The 23464-nt window shown below is 39.4% G+C and overlaps 1 protein-coding gene across 1 annotated transcript in view; it reads left to right on the top strand.

Annotated features, from left to right (window-relative positions):
- The first annotated feature begins 329 nt into the window (after positions 1–329).
- Positions 330–23464, top strand: part of tmeff1a (transmembrane protein with EGF-like and two follistatin-like domains 1a) — a 65006-nt gene continuing 41871 nt past the window's right edge. Inside the window, exon 1 of the mRNA XM_066687687.1 lies at positions 330–1113. Within this exon, the coding sequence (XP_066543784.1) occupies positions 951–1113 (163 nt within the window). The 5' untranslated portion in view covers positions 330–950. The remainder of the gene's footprint in view (positions 1114–23464) is intronic.

Below are 23464 nucleotides of genomic sequence, written 5' to 3'. Positions count from 1 at the left end.
TTATTGTATCCCTATAACTCGTGTGTTTCTGTGCATACACCATTGTTCGTGGGGGACATCTGAAAGCTGCAGAGGTGCGCTCAGACCACCTCGCTCATTGTGTTGCAGCCCGGGCTCGGTCGCCCCTGGGGGAGGGAGGGAGGGAGGGAGGGGAGGATGGGGGTCTCGCGTCACGTGACCTCCCCCCCTGAAAGTCTCTTTGTTGTTGTTGCTGCAGCTGCTGCTGCTGTTGGAGTCGGCTGCCTTTATTTTCTTCAAATCATTTTTTTTTTTTTGGGGGGGGGGGTTGGGGGGGGTGATTCTGTTCTAGAACGCGGAGGTGGGGTGGGGGGGGATCAGGAAATTGACAACGAGAGCACATCCCTATCCATCTGCACGGAGGCTCCCGTAGCAAAGGAGTAGAGAGAAAGAGAGAGCAGGAGAAAGAGAAAAGATAGCGAGGGTGTGAGATCCGGGGACGGCAGAAAGAGAGCGAGAGAGAGAAAGGGAGAGAGAGAGAGAGAGAGAGAGAGAGAGAGAGAGAGAGAGAGAGAGAGAGAAAAGTGATACAAAATCCTGGAGCGTGGAGGGGGGCTGCTGTGTGGAGGGGACGGAGGTGATGCTGTCGCTGCTCATGCCATTTCGGGAGCAAATCTGTCTGAGAGCAGCCAGCACCACTTATTAAAACTGGATTTAAAAACATAAAGAAAGAAAGAAAAGAAAAAACAACGTGGACAGGATTTTCTTTCTTTCTTCTGCTGTTTCCTTTCATTCCTATTCAACATACATGCGTCCCCTCTCCCAGACCTCCGAGTCCCCGTCGCCGTTGCCAGCGTGATAGCGGTGCTGTATCCAGCCGGGCGCCCGTCTCTCTTCTGCCTCTTTGGGGGGATTTAACCGAGGCGTGGAAAGGGGGCGATTGTCGGCAGCCAGGCGGCCTGCTCCAGCGGTCGATACCCTTCTCCAGCATCATGGTGGGAGCTCTGCGCCCTGCTAGGAGGATCGGACCTTTGCTTGGCTATTACTTTTTATTCTTCTGCTTCCTGGCCATCGCCGCGTTGCCAGGGACCCGGGCATCCTACCCTCAGAGCAGCGACTGCCAGTCTGGCAAAGGGAGAGGCACCAACTGCTCAGGTAAGCGCTGGTTTCCCCCCCAACGTGTGCTTTGCTATAAACATGTACGTATCAATCAATACTCTCTCGCACACCGATTATAAGAGCGCAGCCCACCGAGACGACGCGGGCTGCTGTCTGTGCCCCCAGGAGTGCCCGATCGGCGCCCACTCGGAGCAGACAAAGAACACGACCTCGGTGTGAACTGCGTGTGTAATAGCCATTGTAATCCCGAGCCTTTGGGAGATGCTTCCTACTCGCTCTGGAGTCAGAAAGGGCTGTCATTGTGGTTATTGTTCTCACAATTGAACACGGGTTACAAACGCAAGGCTGGCAGCACTCATGCGTGGAGGAGATGCTGGAGCAGGTGCACGGTGCACGGATCCGAGAGAGAATTGAACCCCACCCTATCTGACGGGTCCGGGTCCTTCTCCATCTCTCCTTTCTCTTCCCCCCCTCCCCTCCTCCGTCTCTTTCATTGCACACATGAAAGCCTGGCCTTCCCGGTGGATTTCCACGTGACCTTTACCTATTAAAAATTAAAGGGTTGAAGTGATTGCCTCGGAATGCCAATGATTAGTCTAGTTTGTGTTTGATTGTAGCGTTATATACCCCTTGCACTATCTTGGGGTTTGCATCACCCGAAACGATTAAAATACGTATCATGATATGCATGCCCTATTTCTATTTATATGTTCATTTGTTGCTTTTGTGTATTTTCTGCTTTGCATTCCCCAGACCAAAGCTCTGTTGATCATGTTGTCTGGCACAATACTGCTGTACTGTTCTTAAACTCCTTACGTGTTGTATTTTTGTATTTTTTTTGAAGAGGCTGCAGAATAAAAAGCCAAAAACGGAATCAAGCAGCTAAACAACTGCTGATACTATTTCTAATAGTGAGAAATATACCACATGTATTTTGGGATTTCTGGATTGCTATGAAACGACCTCTATTGTGAGTGATGCACAGGGGGTCCTGGTTTTGTTTCCACAATCATCACAAAAGCGTCTTTCTCAAGTCAGTCACCTCTTGTCACCCACCGCAGCCCACTTGCCCTGTTTCAGTGCATGTGTTCATTAAAAACAGAATTTTGACTACATAGACGAATACATCAAAACATACGAGCCTACTTCTATTTCCAAAAGTTTTTACATTCATTTTATTTATTATCTAGAAATCAGACTGAACTTCAAACTCTGTGAGAACAGATATGCAAACGTTATTGATCAACGTGTTTCTGTATGTGTTTATAGTCTGTATGTTAGAGAAAATTTACATATTTGTGAAAAATACAATGAACCTTCAGCCATAATGACCATTATTATTATTATTATTATTATTATTATTATTATTAGTAGTAGTAGTAGTAGTAGTAGTAGTAGTAGTACGTAAGTAATGACTACTTTTCATATGGTACCTTGATAAATCTTCACAGATGCTTGGTGTTAGTGACATTATTGTGACTTTAGCATTGTAATATTTACAAACTATTGAACTACTGCATTAATATTCATTTGTTCACCTTTAACCTTGTGATCTGGCAATGTCAGACTAGCAGACTTGTTAACACGCACGCTGACATTTGTGATCATCCAAAATCTGAACATGAACAAAGTTTGGTGATCTATGCCTCCAACGGCAAGTATACTAACCTGCATGGTTGTCTGAGGCTCTCTCCTTTGTATAAATGCACAGTAAGACACACATCTCCCAATGGCAATTTTTTATGGTGTAACCTGATGGTAACATTGTTTCCTGCAGAGCTAACACAGTTGAGTGCTGCTGTCTGTTATTGGTTTTGAATCTGGCAACTGGAGGACAGGTTGAAGTTGGAATATAATACCAGGGCTACACAGTCAGTAATACTGTTGTGCCAAGAACAGTTTCTAATCCTATACAGCCAGAGGTTTACATGAGAGGTATATATATATATATATATATATATATATATATATATATATATATATATATATATATATATATATCTCCAAATAAAACCAAGACAGAGTAGATCAAGTTAAGTGCACACATGCCATCTGAATGCCAAGCATGCCCCAGTTTTTGATGCAGAACTTTAAACTGTAGGTAGACAGGTGCTGTGTAGAATTAGTGCAGTATAAATGTGCAGTGAATCTTCTAAAATGTAACACACGTGTGCAGCAGGGAGCCCCAAACAGAAAACACAATTTATAAATTCATTACAGTTATCTGTTCTTATGTTTAACTGTTGTTTTGCTTGCCAAACAGCACAGTTGAGATATTTCCTCAGCTAGAAGAAAGTCTAAAGTTCCTGCCAGAATTTGTGTCTCATCTCTAACAAGCTATAAGCAGAATTCCTTCTGTACACCATATACAAATGTTTTTAAAACATGTTTTTGTTTTATTTTATGAATTTGGCATCATCACAGAGTAAGTAATTGTTTTGTCATGCTAAACCCTAGTCCTAGTTTCTATTTTGAGAAAAAGAGCAGCTTCTTTCGAAAACCGCCAAGACTCGTCCTTTGTAATTGTGTCATTCTAAACCCATTCATTAGTGGCACATGTTTCTGAGATCTCCGGAGCTGCTGCCTACAAGTCTTTTTATTGCTAAACTTTACACAGTGCCAGCACTCCTGCATTTACTGCACATGTGAGCTCAGGGATTTCAAAAGGAAATGTGCGGGAGTCCCACATCAGAGACTGTAAATCACAAAGTTCAAGATGTTCAAGATGGCTTTGCGTTATGTAGGCCTATGTTGTTGTGTCTATTTACAGAACTGGATTAACTTCTTTGTATGTGTACACTGCATGAGAAAATTCACTTTCGACAAGGAATTAATTTCACTGGAGTTCAATATATCAGCCATTCTGGTGTGGAGGGGTGTGTGTCTGTACAGTGAGGATATGAGGAACATAAAATCTGAATATGAGGAACGTGTTTACTTTTCTGCAGGAAATTCAGAGATACTGTTTCAGTACTATGCATCTCTCTGAGTCAGGTATCTCTTTTCATGATAGGAGCTCTAGGTCCTCGTCCCATCAGTGTTCTCAAAGTTCCTGTATCTGCGAGAGCAAATGGAGGGATGTGTCATTGGGTGGGGAAGATCCATTGTCAACAGTGACTCACATATTAGGTGAACAGTAATGAAAAACTGAACCGTCACCAAAAAAATGCCTGTCTGAGCCAGCATCCCATGCCAAGGAGGCTGCTGGTAGAATTGTGGATTTATAAAGCTGCAGCAGAAAGAATGTGCAGCTGATTGGGGGGGACTGAAAAGACCACCTTATGTGAAACCCAAATCACAAGGATTCGGGCAAAGCTTTGAGACAATGGACTTTCTCAACCATGTACAGTTTAGGCAGAATAGACCATGTTGCTATGCTAGGTTAGAGACAGTCAGTCATTCTCTTTCCTATTGTGGATGTAGCTGTTCTGTTCTTTTACATCTTTGAGGAAATGTTCCAAACATGGGGGAGGGGAATGGTGGGGGGAGAGGGGCACATCTAAGAATCACCGAGTAGATCTGAAGCACAAAGCTGTCTGTGCAATGACTAACTAATATCATTTGGTATATTTCCATATTCTCTGTGTGTGTATCCAGTACTTTCCCATTAAAGAATCACACCTGGACCACTGCCTGGCACCTTGAGCGTGAATTCCAAAATTAGAAAAATAAGTTAACTGCTAATTTGTAAAACCTCAATGCGGGGCACTAAATTAACTCCTTTCAACAGGTTTATAATGTCTTGCATTCAGTTTCTGCACCTTTAAACAACTATAAATGCGATTCAGTTACATAAATCTGGCTTTAAAAATCACTTCCTGACCAGCTTATCTCGCAGCATCTTGCATTTATGTGGTCTTTCATGTAGACGCAGTGTGAAGATATATTTGTGGAATTGGGTCAGAAGAAAAAAGCGATGATAAGGTAGACTATTCAGAAAGTTAACTGTGAGGCTTATAATTTCATTAAAACAACTGGAGGAAAGCAACCTCCACAGAAATAGCCCCTGTACTTGCACACTTCAGCAATTTCTAGGGATGGTTCACATTGGAGTTTCTGTGGCTTTAATTGTGGAGCTACGATAGGTAATGACGAGTTGAAATTATAATGAATTCAGTCTATGAATAAGGATGTGGGTATGCCAGTTGACACACTGTTTTATTTATTATGGTAAACTTGCTAAAGATAGTCTACCTGGTATCAAATGCGTCTAAATATATATCAAAATAAATCTCTTATATATAGTAGTGGAAATAAGAGTGCATCATTTCAGGTGACACACAGTGGGTAAGAGACTTTTTTTTTATCACTGGACCCTTCTTACATTTCTATATCAGCCATAATCTGTTTTAGTGGCAATAATAACATAATCTCTGTTTAAATCTCCAATACCATTTTATTAAAGCGCTCTGAAAATCTGGAAGCTGATGATTCTGCTTAGTGCCTCTATGTACTGAATACTGTTGGCATTTTATTGCCTTGTTGTTGACCATTATAGTTGTAAATGTGAAGTCTCTGACATACAAAACATTTCCTTCCTTCTGGTAACCAGTTTTTCAGTATCATTTTCAAGATATTCTAGTGCTTACAATCGCTGTGTTTTTCCTTTACACAAAAGCTGCGGGGAAGCCGATAAACCCAAAGACTGTGGTAGCCTGATTTTAAGGTTTGGGAAGAGGGCTGTTCTTATCAAACTTGAGCATACGAATCTCAAGAGATATGTGGTGTCCTCTAAGGAATGCTTGTAACATAAGAAGAATAACAATAAATTCTACGTATGGGAGCATGGCTCTCTCTCGTTCTCTTTCTCTCGCTCCTTTCTTGCCATTGAGAAACGTATGATTTGCAAACCACCAGGGATGTTGCAGTATATATTTCAGCTTCCAAAGAGTAGCTGCAGTGTTGCCAACTTTCCTTTTGTATAAGCAGGGAAAAGTGTCATGTTTGGTGTCATGTAGCTATAATTTCTATTCTTCCCAAATTGGTTTGTGTGGGGACCCAACATATCACAGGAGGATATTCTTCAGTCCTCTGCATTATTCTAGTTTTTGTTCTATTTTGTTTTGTATAATGCTGCCTATCTTAGCATGTCTGGATCTAATAGTCACTTCCTCCCCCCATTTCTTAAAACCTGTGCTACAGCCTGCAGTGTCCCCTGATAGTCATCTGTTTGAGCTGGTGTCGTCTCTTCTTTTGTCATTTTGTTTTGCCCAATAGTCCTTCTGCTGCTGCTACACCACTTCTCCATTGACTTGAGAAGCCCCAAGTGAGACCTCTTTCTAGTTTTCGATCCTCTGTGTTCATTACAGCTTTCACATATACCAATATTTGTAGACAAGTCCACTAACGGCAGTAAACTAAACTGCGCTGTTTATCCACGGAGACTAATCAATCCCGCCAAATGTGCCGAGAAGCGAGGTCTAGGGAGCAATGCTAAATGAGAAAGTAAAACTGGTGATGAGACTCCATAATTAGGCTGTGCACTGCTAAACCTGGGCTGCTTTTGTTTGAAAGAAAACGAAATTGTGTGGAATTATAAGAGCTCTAGTATTGTAGTAACGAAGCTTCATCACATGATGAATGCATTGAGGGTTTATTCAGATGAGTTTAAAATACTAAGCAACTGTGTGTTTGTAAACCTTTCCTTTTTTGGACTCATGTCGCGTTTATTTTCGAACTAGTGAGTAACCCCTCCCTCACCCATTCAGCAAACACACTCTTGTGATGGCACACCAGCTAATATCCTATTTTGCACGGTTTTGAAAACATACAATTAAGTTTGTGTGAAAGGAGCACATTACGGAGAGCACTGTTTGGCAAGCAACGTAATTGCAGTAAATTCTGCACATAAAAGAATTGCTGGAGCACTTGAGCGTGGCAAGAGCATCATCGCGGGCTGTGTGCTTACAGAGGTGTGTGCCCTGTGTCAATAGCACAAGAGGCCAGCGCTGGAATGGTATTGATTGCAACGGGTTCCTGTCTGACTGAATGAGGAGTGGCAGAATCTGTCAAATTGTAGCTTATATAGGCTTGTGTAGTAATACTAGTAATAACAATATTATTCATAATAATAACTTTTCAATGAATGCAATCATTCAACCCTACAGCCACACTTGATTAGGACACTGCTAGTATTAATTAGTTTGTTAAAGGGTTCCTAAATATAGACAGTGATAGCATTTGCCTAGAAATTTCATTTATGGTCTCTCATTTCATTGCTGGTTCTTGTAAAAACTTCATTATTTAACTGTCAAAGGCAGATTCAGATAGAAGATAGCACTGCGTGGAAAATTAAAACGAGGAGCTGTCTTTGCAACGTACTACCGGGTCATAAAACGGTCTGTTTTTTTAATAATCCCAGATCTAATATAATGGATTTTTATTCTGAAAAAAATAAATGACTGGTACATTTCATTATTTTTATAAGGGGATCTAGATATAAGAATCTGTCCTGGAATAATAATAAAATAATGAAAAATTCAACTTTTATGTCTACACAGCATTCATCAGTTAAATTTAGTGATGGATATGCCAGAATAAAAGCCTGTGACAGCTCATAAATGCTTTGTCCTTTACTGCTCCTGTGAGATGCTCAACATCTCCAAATGAAGAGCGGGGAGTCAGTAATATGACTTAAGACAGAATAATTTTCAAATGAATACATACCCTCTAGTTGTATTATGTTTTAATTACCCAAGAAATTGCTAATAGTATGTCATTGCTAATTACATCCTGCTAAAATGCAATAAAAGTAAATGGTATAGCTATAATTTATAATTCAGTCCTCTGTACATACTTTTGTGAGTTTATATCTGTATGTCTATCTATACTGTGCTGTATATATAATATGTAATATGCTTTGTATGAAATTATACAATCAAGATCAGCTGTTTGTCAAGGCACATTTCTGAATGAAAAATCTTAAACAATACATAGAAAGAACCAATTATCATCTATAGTTTGTAACAGGAATGCATTTTAAATGGGCACAATTATATTCCCTCATGGGACAACAATATAAGCTACCTAGAGTTTAAAAGTGCCTTTTTAAAAGTACAATACACATTGTCCACCTTGTTATTGGAGGAATGTGTTGCATAATTGTTTGCCTGCATTGTGTTTTTGCCTAATGCATGTTTGATGCAGCTATTCTCCCAAACTAAACAGTTCTCCTTGAGTATAGAGAACACCTGAAATGGAACTAAACAGAGAGGTGGGTAGGGGTGGGCAACCTGGCCAATTGGTGGCTAACAGTAGCTTATTGATCCAGCTTCCTCTGGAGCCATTCCACTGAATCTACTTCCTCCCTGTGTTTCCATAGTCTATGCTCACAGTTCATGTCTGCAGTGATTATAGTGGGAGTTGGTGCTTTGATGTGCATGCAATCCACAGACCTGTAAACATACAAGAGTCATGATTTTAAAAGGCTTTATTTCTCTCCAGATGAACACGTTGGTAATAGAAGCTGTAAACAAGGAGCAATTATATTTGTGGTTACGTTCACCAGTTAGGCTAAACAGTGGTGTCCCTTCAAATATCTGTCAAACACGATTTGTAGATATGATAATTCCAGAAGGTTTTATTATATCAAATCTTTTTCATTTTTTGACAGGTGTAGTTTTATCTATGTTATTTTCTAACAAAGGGGTCAATTAAAAGTGAGGATAAATGCAGTGTTTGTTAATATTTAGCATTCTGAAGGTTAATTCTGGTGCTATAATAAAATACAGGCAAAGAGCCGGTTGGATTATTTTGCATGGTTTTCAATTTGGCATAATTATAGTGTCTATAATTCATTGCTTACTTATTTTCTTTACCACTAGGAGCAATGTGCAGTAATGCATCAATGCAATTTGAATTGCTGTAAGTATAGTTATTTATACACATGCATACAGTAATAACAATGAGAATTTGCATACCAGTTTGTTTATTTGTATAATATTGTTAAAGTGAGACACACATGTATAAAACCCACTGCATGACATCATATTTGTATGAAGACATTCATTATTACATTTTCAAAGAATGTGACGTAGTAATAACAATAATAATAATAACAATACTACTTCTACTACTACTACTACTACTACTACTACTACTACTACTAATAATAATAATAATAATAAGCAGCAGCAGCATCATACCATCCCATTCTGTCTATTTAATTGAAAGATGTAAATAATAAAAACTGTTTATTAAAAATAATAATTGGGCTCACGAGGAGTTCACCAATGCTGCTAGGCAATATATAATCTCTGCTGGCCAGCTGCCCTCCCCATCTGACTGTAAAAGTGGCCAGTGCTGTCTTGGACGGGATAGACCAGATAAGCCATCTCACTGACCCCCCCCCCCCCCTCCCCCACAGTCAGTCAGCCCAGGGGCAGCACACTGTCTCCTTATCAGTGGGACATGTGGTGTTGCTTCTGAAGGGGGAAGACTGACACCACCTCCTGCCCACCCACACAAATCTACATGTGGGTAGGCAGGGTCAGGACCTTGAGCATCTCACCAAGACTTCCATGCTGATGTTCAAAGGCATATGTAATATATTCCATCATAACACCTTTTCTCAAAGAAGGAGGGAGACTTGTTTTGACAACAGTATGTTCAGCTGATCTAAGCAGTTGCATAGTGAGAGAGGACTTCAGTGTGCAGGTATTTCACATCATGTATGTTTTTTGTATATTTTTTGAATAATCTGTGATGGAGGTAAATAATTCCTCCCATCTTGCATATTTTGTTCATTTTCTTTAGTGTCAGAAAACCCCTGAAACATAGGAAAGACCCTATGTGAATTGCAGCTCATACTCTTGCACAAGTTTACAGTGTCACTAGAATTCTGAATGAATGTTTAAAGGTCTTCCTTTCATAAATCCCAAGTCAAAGCTCATCCATAAAACAAAATATGAACACTATAACCATTAGTATCATATTACAGGCTGGGAACCACTGTGTCCATCTTTGATTGATGCTTTTTGGCTTTCTTCCATTGAACAGGCTTTTCTGTCTTTGAAGTAAAAAAAATGAGATTACAAAGCATTTGTTGGCCTGTAATCATTTTTTTCCCTCTTCTTACTGAAAGGCTTTCAAAAATCACCAAGCGAGCAAGACATTCTTAACTCATCAAGAGGTCCTCAGGATTGCTAAGAGTGTAGAGAAGATGTTTTACAGTTAATGAAGACTGCAGCCTTTTAGCCCGAGCGTTGCCGTGGTATTTGAAGAGGTGGAGGCTTGTCGTATGAGACACAAAACATAAACAGGTTCATTAAATACACACTGGCTATAGCTTGCTGGCTGTGTTGATGGTATTGTACAGAAACGAGGTGCAAATTAAACTGAGGTGCAGAGAATGTCACGGATCGTATTCCTAATTAATTCTCAATTTGTCCATCGCCAGAGACTGGAAGAGTCCTCAGGGATGGTCGAGACAGCTGGCTGATTGGATCACGACAGAGTGGTGAAGCTCTGATGCAGCCAGATAGACCCTTGGTTTCCACCAGTACATATTTCTTGAGACCTGGGAGTTCAGCTGTCAGCAGCAAGTAAATACATTTTGAAAAAGTGACCATCTTACTGCTGTGTCTTCATGATTTCTCTATGCAAGCAAGATACAAACTGTACTGGGCCCCCAGACAAGTTCTTAATTAATTTATAATCTGCCCACAGCTGGAGTAATTTGAGGATGGTGTTAACTGCATCTCAGAGGAAACTGCAAGGGATTTATTTTCCTTCTGCAGGCCATGAGATTGTTAGATTGCAGCATTTCTGTTCCTAATTGTCAGAGAGGGTCCTTGATTTGAAACTTGGACTGTTAAACCGCGAGGGTCGGGGCGAAGGAGAAAAGGAAATTTCTAATTGTCAAGCATTTGTTTCTCTGCAGTATGATTCAGCACCAACACACTCAAGACAACAAAGCCCTCTGAAGAAAATCAAAGTGCCTGATCCTTTCAAGATTGTGATTCCTGTCAAGGCCTTTTTCTCCTCTTGCGCTTTAGTCACTCAATACAGCTCCCTAGGGTTCAAACCCCCGGCCCCCATCCCAGATTATAAACAACAGCTAAAAAAGAAGGTTCTTGCTTTTAATTGCTCTTTTCAAGTGTTTCCGTTTCCCCTCCCAAGCAAAATAAAACAGGTTCTGAGAGCACTTATCAATGACAATAAATGGATTGAGTTGCAGCAGTTTACAAACAAAGTCTTTTAGGAGCTGATGATGGGATGTTTACACACTGCACTTTAGATTGATGATAATAGAGTGACTACATTTGCCAGACTTCCTTCCACTGTCTGTTTTTTTATTTTTATGTTTACTGAATTTGTGGGGAATATGTGGTTAGGGTACAAAGTGAGGACTGTTTGTGCTGTATGAATATATAGGTATATACAGTATATATAAAAAACTGCAAGGAGACCTGTTCACCACCACCAGCTCACCCACCCCTGTTTCCTATCCATCTGCCCTCTTTATCATGAGAAACATAACTGCCTTGTTACAATTGTGTTTAAACCTTCCATGAAGAAATCTATTTTGGTAATTCCAGTTGGAATGAATTTCATTAAGCAATTAAAGAGGTTACTCATGCTCAATTAAGTAAGATCATTAAAATAGTTAAAACCGAGAGAAGTGCCGCTTTATTTATTTGTACAGAATCACATATGTTTCACGGAAATCACATCCCAGTCTTTGGAAAGAAACAGCATTTTTTTCGGATTATTACCATAAGCAAGTCAAGCTGTTTAATTTGAAGTGCACTGATATTTCTTAATATCTTTTTTATATATTAAAAATGTTATCACTATGTCTAAATACTCTTTAACCACCTTTTAAAGTTCACACATTGCTGTTCTTCAGTTTCATTTTCTTGAGCTTTCAGTAGCAGACTTGAGAAAGTATGTTGCTAAAGATAACAGGAGCTCATTACTAATTCATTTTAATTATTCAAGTTACCCACAGAGGTGGCAAACATTCAGACAGTCTGCAAGTTCAAGTTGGGATTGTTAGTCACTGATAACAAAATATATCCCTTCAGAATGATAAAAGTGTATACCTGTCAGTACAGCAAGCAAATTATGCATACCAATTGCTATACAATGTTTCTGTATTTATTTAATTTTACTTATTCATGTATTTATTTATTGCTCAATTATTTTTCCTGCTGAGGTTATTATTGTCTTCAAAGTGTTTTGTATTATGCTCAAAGTGTTCAAACGCAGCTATCAGCCCAACAACATGTCAGGTTTAAGAATCGTGATCACGCTGACTGGCTCTCCATGTCAGATATCATCGAAGGCTGACAGAAATGGAAGAGGCTCACAATTCTGCTTGAGGGTGGTCAGTTTCAATTCTGCTGTGTTTTTTTCCCTCTGTCTTTTTCCTTTTTTTTCCTTCTCTTAAAGATGCCACCCCTTTTGTTGCAGCCTTTAAGAGTCTGAGAAGGCCTGAACAAGAGTCCCGAAACCCTGACCTCTCCCACTGACAGACACCCCATTCCTTTTTGATGAAAGGAGATGACCATTGCAAATGTGCTTCCTGTGAATGCAGGAAAATACAGCCAGTCTCCAAGATAAATCATAGGAGGAGCTTTATTTCAAAGAAGCCCCTATCCCTCCAACCCCCTCCTCTTCCACATCTCAGACACTGCTGTTGGCTGGTTTAATGGCAGAAAAGGAGACAAAAGTTGGAGGAGCCTTGACAACAGTAGGAACCTTGAAAATAAGGTTTAGTGCTAGCAGAAAAAATCAACATTGATTTTGATGTGTGAATTTACATTTTGTCCAGCTTTACTGCAAATAGCCAATCAGACCTCAGAAGAGGATTAAAACGAAACAACATCTGTGAAAGTGGTACAGGACCAGGCCTTCTTATGCGTATAGCCAGACAGAAGAAAGTATAATTTTCATTCTCCTCTTCACACTGCACAGACTGGCAGTACTGTGAAACCTGTTTATCTTGCATGTAAACACTGTCAATAGAATCGTCAAAGCTGTTTAATTGGACATTATACATTTTGACTGTACTCCGTGCTGTGAAAGCTCCGAGGCATGTAGACGTCAATGTAAATGTTTCTTAGTCTTACCAGGCTTCAGTTCCCTTAATTTTTTTTTCCTTCTCCACTCCAGGGGCGTGATTGAAGTTGTGTGTGGATGGGTTTTCAATATACAGTGCTTCACTTCTTTCAGGGTCACGTCTTCTCTCATCCATTAAAGAAACTCTCCGCAACCCTAATTCATTAGCGCTCTGCCCATGGGAGCTGATCAGTGGGCATCCAATAACAAGGTGTGCGATAACTGAGCTAATTCAGTGGGGTTTGCCCATTCAAAGACATGCGGGCTTCCAAGGGGTGCAGATGCTAGGGAGTGTGGGAGTGTTGCAATATCACTTCAGCCCACAACTTGGAAACGCTGAGTTCACACATTAAAAGTGCGAGCCTAAAGTTACAAAACATTTGAGCACAATAGTATCTTTACTTCTTTGTGCTCGCTGTGGAGAATGCATTCAGCAGATTTTTTTTTTCTGGCAATACGTGAGGAGATGTGAAAAGGTCATCAGATCCTATTGAAATGCAAATCAGTGGGTTTTTGTTTGGTTTTGTTTTTAAATCTGAGCTAACAGTGAATTATGATCAGGCTGCAAACCCATGAATACGTGAAAAAAGTGGTAATCGGGAAGGATTGACTTGCACAGTTTGCTGAGGTGTTCTGCAAGATTGATCCAACATGTCACTCAGATTGTTTTGTATTCCACATTTGGAAGTGTCATAGTTTCTTTCAAGTCCCTGGAGGTACCTATGAATTATCATAGATATAAGCCCATGTTCTTTTCAGTATAAAAATAGATGATTTTTCATTATTAAACTCTAGTATTTTGTGATCTCCTCTAAATTATATTTCCGGGACTCATACACTAGAGGCTTCAGAACACTACTTATCCACACATTTTCACAGGTAGTGTGTAGTGTGTTTCCTAAGGATGTGGTGCATAAAGACATCTATGATTTGATTTGTCTTGACTTTTTCATCCCTTGCCGTTTTAGATATCACAGCCTTTGCAGGTGACTGTGTCTCAGGGGAGACATGGATCAAGGAAAATCAAAGCTCATGGAAAATGTAGCATGTAATCAGCAAAATAAAAATAACTGCTTTTAAACCTGAGGTTTTAATTAACAATCCCTTTGAATATAGATATATTTTTTCTGTCCTTTAAATGATCATTGTAAATTATGCACGATGCTTCCTGTGAATTTGTGGTTAAGTGAAGCCTTCCAAAGCTTTGTTTCTGGAATCAATGGTAACAGTGTTGTTATCACAAAAGGCTGGTGACAGTGAGAGAGCCACTCCAGTCCAGCCACTTTGCATAATGTTGCATCCATTGAAACACACTCCGTTTCTGCTCCTCACATTCAAACCAACACATGCTACATGTCAGATTAAGGTCTTTCAATGAATGCACGTGTACTGTTTCTACTTCCCTCTTGTACAAGGATTTATGCAGTGAAATACATGAAAAGAAAGATAGAGATCAGTAGAGGACAGAGGACTTCCCTTTTTAAGGAATATCGTTCTCTGATTTGCCCTTCAATAAGCTGCCTTCAAATCTGGCTTCCTGGTAGTGCAGTGTTCACTTCTGGTTTTGATTACTTCAAACCAAATTCACCTCATTTCTCACCTCTAACTGCATCAGACTGTTTCTGTTATTTCACTGGGTTCAGTGTTTTTTTCATGTGGTAATTTCTAAACTATGCCCAAACACAGTGTGTCTCACCATCAGTGCTGAAGTTCAGTGTAGGTGAGATACTACAAGTTTCGCTCTGGCTTTGTTGAGAATATGAAAAATATTCATCACACAGCGTGAATGGGGCCCCTGACTCCAGTTTATGAGACTGAGAAACACTTTCTGCCTTTAAGCCTTAAGTTGTGATTCTCCGGATTGTTCGTTGCCTGTCTGTCATTAGTCATAGCCCTGGATATGCAAGGGAAAAAAGTGTGAAAAAGAAAGGAAAAAAAAAACTGCGGGGGAGGAAATGAGAATTACGACAGAGACAGAACTTGTTTCAACATACAAAGCAGCAGAAGAATGACTACAACTGCCTTTAATAATGCAAAATTTCATTTAAAATATTAAAAGTATATTCTCTGAAGGTATGTGGGTACATATACCTCAATCTGCCTTATTTGAATAGAACTCTTTTTACAGCCTTTATAAATGTCTGTTTATAGCTTCCCAGCATGATGTACCTGATTACTAGCCTGTCAGAGAAAAACAGGTCTCCGAATGAGAGGGGGGTGAGGAATGCTGTATCTGAGTAACACTTGTAAACAACATAAAATCCCAGTGCTGTATTGAAATGGAGAGAATGGAAGTAAGAATCAGAAAGAGGTCCATTCCAGCCCAGTGTGAGTTCTCAACTAGTGGTCAAAATCTGTTCTTGGTAATAATTGTAATGTGCAGGGGGTGGCATTTTAAAAATGATTACACTTGTCAGAAGTGTTACTGTTACAAATTGTAAACCATATCAATAATATATGAATAGTTTGCATCATGTCAAGTAAAAAAAAAGATGGTTTCTCTTAGCTTACAAAAAACAAAACCCACAAAAACTGTATAGACCTAATCTTTTGATTGGGTGGCCCCGACATGTGGACAAATGAAGAATGGCAAAGTGTCTAAACTAGGCCTAGGTCATATTTGTTTTACTGCAGACCTAATTTAAATAGTAGTATATTGTCTGTCTTCAGCCAGTTCGGTGCGCTCAGCTGCTCTGGTCACTGGATTCTGTAATCATTTGCAGCTGCATTTGGTACTGCGGCCCATTGTTGCCAATCTGTATCTCGGAGAATTACCAAAGGATACTCCTTGTCATGACATCACAATTCCTGGGTGGGAGCTGGGAAGATGAAGGTTGAATCAGTTTTGCAGTTATAGGTCTTGTGCTTTAGCGCTCTCCATTCACAGGGGTTGTTAGAGAAATAAAGACCAACAGTTCAGCCAGATGGACAGAATTAGACTCTGAAGTCCATTAGGCAAGGGGCAGTGATGAACCATAATGGAGAAGGGGAGCCAGTCCTGCTTTTAGTTTCCTTAAACGCCAATGGAAATGCATTATGGATGGTTGAGAGTGGCAATGTGGCCGGTGTTTGTGTGTGTGTGTGTGTGTGTGTGTCTTAACAGGAACAGTCAATGGTAATTTTGCTGTCTGGGCAGGTCTGTATAATTGAGAGTAGCAAGTGCAGGGGGAGGGTCTTGTTGAGTAACTAAACATTTGGAAAATAACCATGTAGACCTGAGAAGAAACTGAAAGTTTTTTTTCCAAATAAATGGAAATGTTGCATAAGTCTCTCTGGTTAAGACTGTAAATGCCAAACTTGGGACTCTTTATTTCTTCTTATTATTATTATAGTTTTCTTTGACATCTAAATGTATGACTGCTATTAAAGTTTCCTGAACAGAACATGAATTGGGGAATGAAACATAAAAAAACACCTAATGTGTGCTGAAATCGTCAGTATAATTAAATACTTATTAGCAACTCTCACAAAATGTTGTTAGCACATGTTTTGTTTTGTTCTATTCAATGACATGCCAGTGTGGTGGCAGCATGATTGAGCTTTTATAATGATTTTCTAGTGCTTTGGTGCTTCTTGTCAATGATAGATAACATCTGCACTTTGATGATTATCTGTGCTGCCTCTTTTCAGCGGAAAACGTCCGTCTCATGATTCCCATTCTCATTTTAATGAGATTAATAACAAACAAAAAAGGACTCGGAGCTTGAAATCGGCCCTCCAGCCTGGCAGCCTTCCATTTCAACGGGTTCCCTGAAAACGGGTTGTTATTCCGCAGCCCGAGCACTATCTGTTTCTGACAGGGGTAAAACATGTGCCCCTGTGTGGCTGTTTGTGTGGGGGCAGAGCAACGGCTGAGTGGATAATGCAGGATATCGGCCTTCATTATCACAGATCTGTGCATGAAGACTTCTTCTGTTATGGACAGGGTATGAAGGGATAAAACATGTGCCCCTGTGTGGGTGTGTGTGGGGGGTAAGCGCAGGCAGAGGCCGAGTGGATAATGCAGGATATCAGGCTTCATTATTGCAGATTGATTGAAGGCTGCTTCTGCTTGCGAATGCCTCTGCGAAACCTCATTGTCTGGCTCCTCGTGCAGAGGTTAGGGCTTTTTAGCAGCAGGGCAGCCCTCCTCCTTGGTGTAGCCCAAAAGACACCGAACCTTACAAACCTGACACTTTGATTGAAACCTCCATAAAGAGCACCGACGCGGCAGTAAGGGCCAGGGCTGCTTTTCTGTGGGCCCGCAATTCACTTACCAGCTCTAGAGCTCAGGTCGCCTGCACTTTAACCCAAGGCAGTCTTTCATTTCCTCCAGCACTTAGTCTTCCAGCACATCAGACGTGTTCCTGTGCTAATCTTGGTTGCCTGCTGAGAAATCTCTCCTGGTTTTTAGTTAGTGGCTGTCATTTCTTTCTTTTACTCGCTCTCTCCCTCTTTTTTCTTAAGCACTCCCTATTGTCCCTTCTGTCTTTTGTAACCATTTGTTGCGATTGAGTTTCTTGTCACTATTCAGCCTGTGGAGTGAAATGCGGTGCTTAGACTACAATGGGTTTCCTATAGCTGTTCTCCTACAGGAAACAAAGTGTTTCAAAGGCTCCTCACCGCTTCTGTTTTATAGAGTTGGCCATCCCCATAGCCCCTATGTGTTGCCATTGTGGTTCTGTTCTCTCTTAAGCCTTTTTTTAGGTGTTTTTTCTTTGCTGTTACTGATTAACAAATCTAGTTATATTTTGTTCCCATACACTATGTATAATAAAACATAGCAAAATTGCAAAAACAAATTAAGTGCGTTTAGAAACTGGAAGAAAACCATTTTGCATTTTGTGAATGTATTTTGTAAGTAATTTTTTAAATTTCTTTAAAGAACAGCACATTCTGACTTTCATTATCAGTTTTTATAAGCTTTTAAAAATAACCTACCCAGATCTAAAGTCAGTAAATGTTAATACATAAACCACGTTTCTGTTATTTTTTATCTTCTACCAACACTACTTGGAGCAAGCGATTTTTCAGACAGACCTTGTAGATAAGAAAGTGACTGGAAAGGTTCCTGAAAACTTCTCCACCGAACGTAACAAGAACAAAAGATAGAAATGACAGAGTGAATTTGCACTTCATAGCAAAATGTGACTAGCAGTCCATAGTCTATATTTGTAATAGAGAAGAGATGTTGGGTCTCAGTTGTTGTTTTTTTCAAAGATTTGTTTTACATGCCTGACCCATAACTCATTTTCAAGGCCGGGAAAAGAGACTTTGGGGGGTAGCAGCTTTTGCGGTGCGATACTAAAAGTGTTAACTGAAAAGGTAATACATGTCTCTTTCTGATGCTATGTAAGCAAAATGCTCCAAAAGCAAGAATACACGCAATGTGTTTAACTGTCTCCAAATTCCTCTGGCAATATGCATAATTTGTAGTGTGCATGGAAACATAAGTTTTGTTTTTCTATAAAAAAATATTTGAAATTATGTTTTAAGAATAAGAGCTTAAGTACAGTAGTTTCAAGTTTCAGATGTATTTGCTCAGTTGTTGACAGGATCTTGAGAGGGAAGTTTGCTTTTGTCATAGTGTGTCAAATTTGAAATGTGCAATTTAAAGAAAAAACATAGATATGCATGGGGAAATGAAGGGCAGCATTGATTGAAAGTTTTAGCTTCATGCTGCTAGAAACAATGGACAGATTAAATATTGTTTAAATGATGAGAAAGCAATCTTGACTATTCATCTCCAAATTGCAGTGTATGTAGGTGACTTGTTGGCTTAAGCTTCAAAGAAAGTTGTTTCGAGTTCTAGTTTAGTGCTTCTAGACAAACGAAGAAGCTTCTGAAGATAATCAACTGATTGTGGATGTGTTAAGCTATATCGTGCCCGAGTTGCTGTGGTTTGCAGCTACATTCGAACCACCCCACTTACATTAAACCAACAGCAGGGGGGTAAAAACATGAAATCTGTCATTAAAACTGACTGTTCCTGAATATAAATCTAAAAATGACTTTGAATCCTGCCATGCAAGGGAATTGGGTAACGTTCTGTGAAAATGGAGAAGCGCTTCTTGTTTTATCATGTGCATGGAATTTCATTATTTTTTAACGACACATTAAACATCCTGTCTTCCACTTTGTATTTGAAAAATAAACCCCTAAACAAGTAGAGGATTACACACCTAGACACCCATTTCCCTTCATCCATCAGACTTTGAAGTAGTCAGATAGTGCCCTGCGGTTTGGACCCAATACAAACTGGATCTCTACACTATGTCCACAACCACCGACCTCCAATACCATAAACAGGTATTACTTACAAAAGTTATTCCTTTGGTCAGATAAATCCAAGGTGCACTTGTAGGGTACTTATGAATAGTGTATTCTGTTATGTTTTGTTTCTGTATAACACAAAAATGGAATGTACCATCTTGTACGTCGATTTATGTTCTGTTAGAGGTCATAGACTTATGGACTTACGTAATTAATCATTATTATTTTTGTACATGTTTGCTTCATTTAATTGAACATAACACAGTACTCTACTGGGATTTCAGGATGAATGATTTATTAATTCATATTTCTCAGGTCAGAGAAGCTTCTTTTTGTAACATGTTTTAGGAACTTAGTTTTTTTTATGTAGACTAGTCTTTAAAACCTTTCCATTATATATTTCTTCATTTCTGATTCTTTTCAATCAATGCATCGGATTTTTGTTTTGTGGAAGAATGGATGTGGTTTATTGAAATGTTTTCGTATTTTCGATGTAGTGTAAACGACAGTCCCATCTGGCAGTGTAGAAATAGGCTGCTGCAGTCACCTCTTATTGGGCCTGTTTCTAATTTCACTTGGGACTGGGCCATGAGGGAGTTTCACATGGAAACAGTACAGTGTCATCTGTCTCTCTCCATCCTTTATTAAATGTCCAATGAAGACACTTCTGCTAATAAACTGTATCTTCTTCAAAAGGCTAAGGATGTGATGGATGGCCAAAATGATGATGCGATGATGTACTGTGCACAGAATTGTTATTTATACATAGTTTTTATACATGCAGGACACCCATTGACAACATACTTCATAAATTACTCCTGAAATGATAAACATGGGAAATTATTTGGATTAAGTCCTTTGCCTAGTGCTTTTTGTCCTTTCTCATGATTGTTTGTAGCTTTTTATTTTATACTGTTGACATTGAGCATGACTCCTACAAAAGACAGACGCATTGATTTGATTCATGATTCTATGTGTTTATATAGTAATTTATGTATTTCTACATTTTCTTAAGACTTGTGGTATTCTATATTTGTCCATGAATTTTACAATCTACACATGTACCTGTTCAGGAAAAGACCCTTTCACTCTCCACACACCTTGAGGCTGGTGCTCAGAACTATGTACTTCCCTTTTATTCATCATGGGTCCTTGAGTTCTTTCACATTTTTGTTCCCCTGATGCACTGGGAATACATTAGTATTTAACCCTGATACATGACTCAGCTTTACGTGAGATGGAAATCATCCACTTTAATTTGCATCACACTGTCAATGAAAAACCAAGTATTTATTTAATGTTTTTTGCACTAAATCACACCTGTGCATGGACAAACACGCTCTGCCAAGGGAACAGAGTTGGCAGAAGTAAGGAATAAGCAGATTTGCTGTATCTTCTCCCATGCGTACCTCGACGCTTAGCATACCAGGGACATAACTCTATTATGTTTGAACTTGTTAGCTCATTTGTAGCTTTTTGTATTTTGTACTGCTTGTATTTACTGCACTTTGTAATGTTTTGAAAATATTTCTCGTGAAAGCTAATTTGTCTTGGGTAAGGTTGTCTACTAGGTAATACAATTATTATTGTTATTATTAAAAAGGTCATTATTATTAATAATAATAACATTGATACTCACTGATAAAGGTGTTGAACTGTCTCCAGACCTTGAGTGTGTTGACTTGATCTGTCTTGCTGCTTCCAAGGCTAAGGTGTTACATAGTCCAGTACCATAAAAATAGCATCAATTGTAATATTCAGTTTTTGGTTTGACTAAAATATGCTTGGGAAGGATACCTGAATGTGACATAATGTGTTTAATAACATAAGGGTTATCTTTTAAGTTAATTCATTTGTTTTTATGTATTCTAAGTACCAATATCTGTATATTTATATCTAATATTAACAAATGTTTTCTGACCTGTTATGGCACACCTCATGCCTTGCTGGAGTCTCCTCCTGGCACCTACGCCATCTGGCTTCTCCACAGGCAAACGAATGTTCCCATTTAGACGACTCAAATAACAGTTGTTGTTTTTCAAGTCTGACGTTTTTCAGAACAGTGTTTGTTAACTGAGAATTGTTTTAGACAGTGCCAAGGCCCTCACAGTGTTGTGTGTTCATTGTACTTTATAAGGCCTCAAAAGTATTCAACTATTCATTTAACTTAGTTTGTTCAATATTCATTTGTATTTTTTCAGATTTCATTGAATGTTGATTCAGCCCAGAGAGCAAACTGAAGATTCCAATTGATGGAACTGATTTAAAACAGGGTGTGTGTACAATTTTGACTGCCATGCCATTCATTTCTGTGGAATGTGAATGAAAGGTTGACACACCACTTGTGTTATCCTTGGAAAGCCATCCTGTCACATACAGAAGCCTGGTTAATTGAGATAATGTATTTGATCTAATCTGGTTTAATGTTTGTAACATCTTTATTTAGCACAATGAATGGGAGAGTGACACTGTTTCAAATGAATGCCCTGAATATTTTACTATATGCCTCTAAACAGGGGGCAAGGGGGCTCAGGTGGTTTTAGGATGGTGGTCCCTCTAAGCTCTCATATTGCCAATGTAGCTGGAATGTGAAGGTAATTTAATTCTCAACATCCTACAGAACAGTTTCCCTAACTTCCTAAATTTCCCAAATTCCCCAAATCGAGCATGAGCAAACAAAGTTAACATTAGGCGAGGCACACCGTGTATCTAAATCAGTTACTAATGTTCTGTTTTGACACAAACAGACCAGCGATAATGCGCCTCAAATCGATTCAGTTCAGAGTGTCAAACAACCATATTGTGAAGCTTGTTGGCCCATTAAAAAAGGAAAAGAACAAAAATGAAAATGGGGGAAAAAAAGAAAAGAAGCAGCAGCGGCAGCTTGAAGCAGCAGCTTGCCTTAATTACGGAGAGGGCAAAGGTCACTACATACTTTTAATTATGAAGCCTCAGGATGCCGAGCCCGTGCGTGTTAATTAGGGAATGCTTTCAAGGTGGTCAAGTCAGTAAGCATTACATCCGAAGTTAATAACCGATACTTTGGATTTGCTTGCAGCATATGCTTGTGTCTCACATATTTTGTTAGAAGAAAAAATTAAAATTAAATAAAAGCAAACATTAGCACTTCTCCATCTTTTTGAAAGGGAGAGCGACATCATGCATTTGAAATGATTGAATTTATGAAGCTGTTGTATGAAATAACCAATTCTGTCGACTTGTGTTGATTTTAACCTTGAAAGGGCATGCTTTTATATATTCAAACAGAAGCAATTTTCTTCCTTGTGTGTGCAAAGAGCACAGACAGGCTTAGCCATGGAACGGCATCGCGTTTGAATGGGAAATGGGAAACTAAGCACACAGTCTCTCTTTTGAAAAGGATATAGTGGTAGCTGAGAACAAAAATAAGACCCTGGCGTGCTTAAACCTACATTTTTTTTTTTTTTGATGGGCTGTATTACGCAATCAGTGTTTTCACCTTAGATTTTTATTGTATTTAATTTTTTCACTCCTTTTTAGCTAGTTGTTGTGTCGTTTCTTTTGTACATTAATGATGTTTCCTTTTTTATTTTATCTCTGCAGGGTTTCCTCAATAAACCTATAGTCAGAGAAGGAACCCGCACTGCAGCATTAGAACTTCAGGAGAAACCTTTTGGGATTAGCAGTTTTTCCCTGTTCCAGATATAAGGGTTCTGTGTCATCACCAGCCCCCCTAGAGAATGATGTTTCCTGATGTAGAAAGCTGTGTTTATTATTGAGGTGTTTATTATTGGAAATACTCTTCATTTTGGGAGCAGCTTTGATTTACACTGGCCACCCTTATTGACTGCTTTGTAGGTATTGAAGGAGGGCCAAACAGATGCCTTTGGATCCATCTCGTGACCCGGGTTTTTGGCCAGCATGCTAACAAACAACCGAGCAGATTAAATCCCTGAGCTTCAATTACAGCTCCCAGTAATTGCACCACACAGGCTGCATCTTATTTAATTTTTGTGCTGTTTCCGGTTTTATTTGGACCGTTTCCTTCTGCTCGTTTTTTTTCCAGGAGATTTCACGGCCCTGTTGATGTTGA

This window comes from Amia ocellicauda, chromosome 2 (genome assembly GCF_036373705.1).
Source record: "Amia ocellicauda isolate fAmiCal2 chromosome 2, fAmiCal2.hap1, whole genome shotgun sequence".
In the NCBI taxonomy this organism is placed as follows: Eukaryota; Metazoa; Chordata; class Actinopteri; order Amiiformes; family Amiidae; genus Amia; species Amia ocellicauda.
Note: the sequence above shows the minus strand (reverse complement) of the source record. Positions and strands in the feature narration are given on the sequence as shown.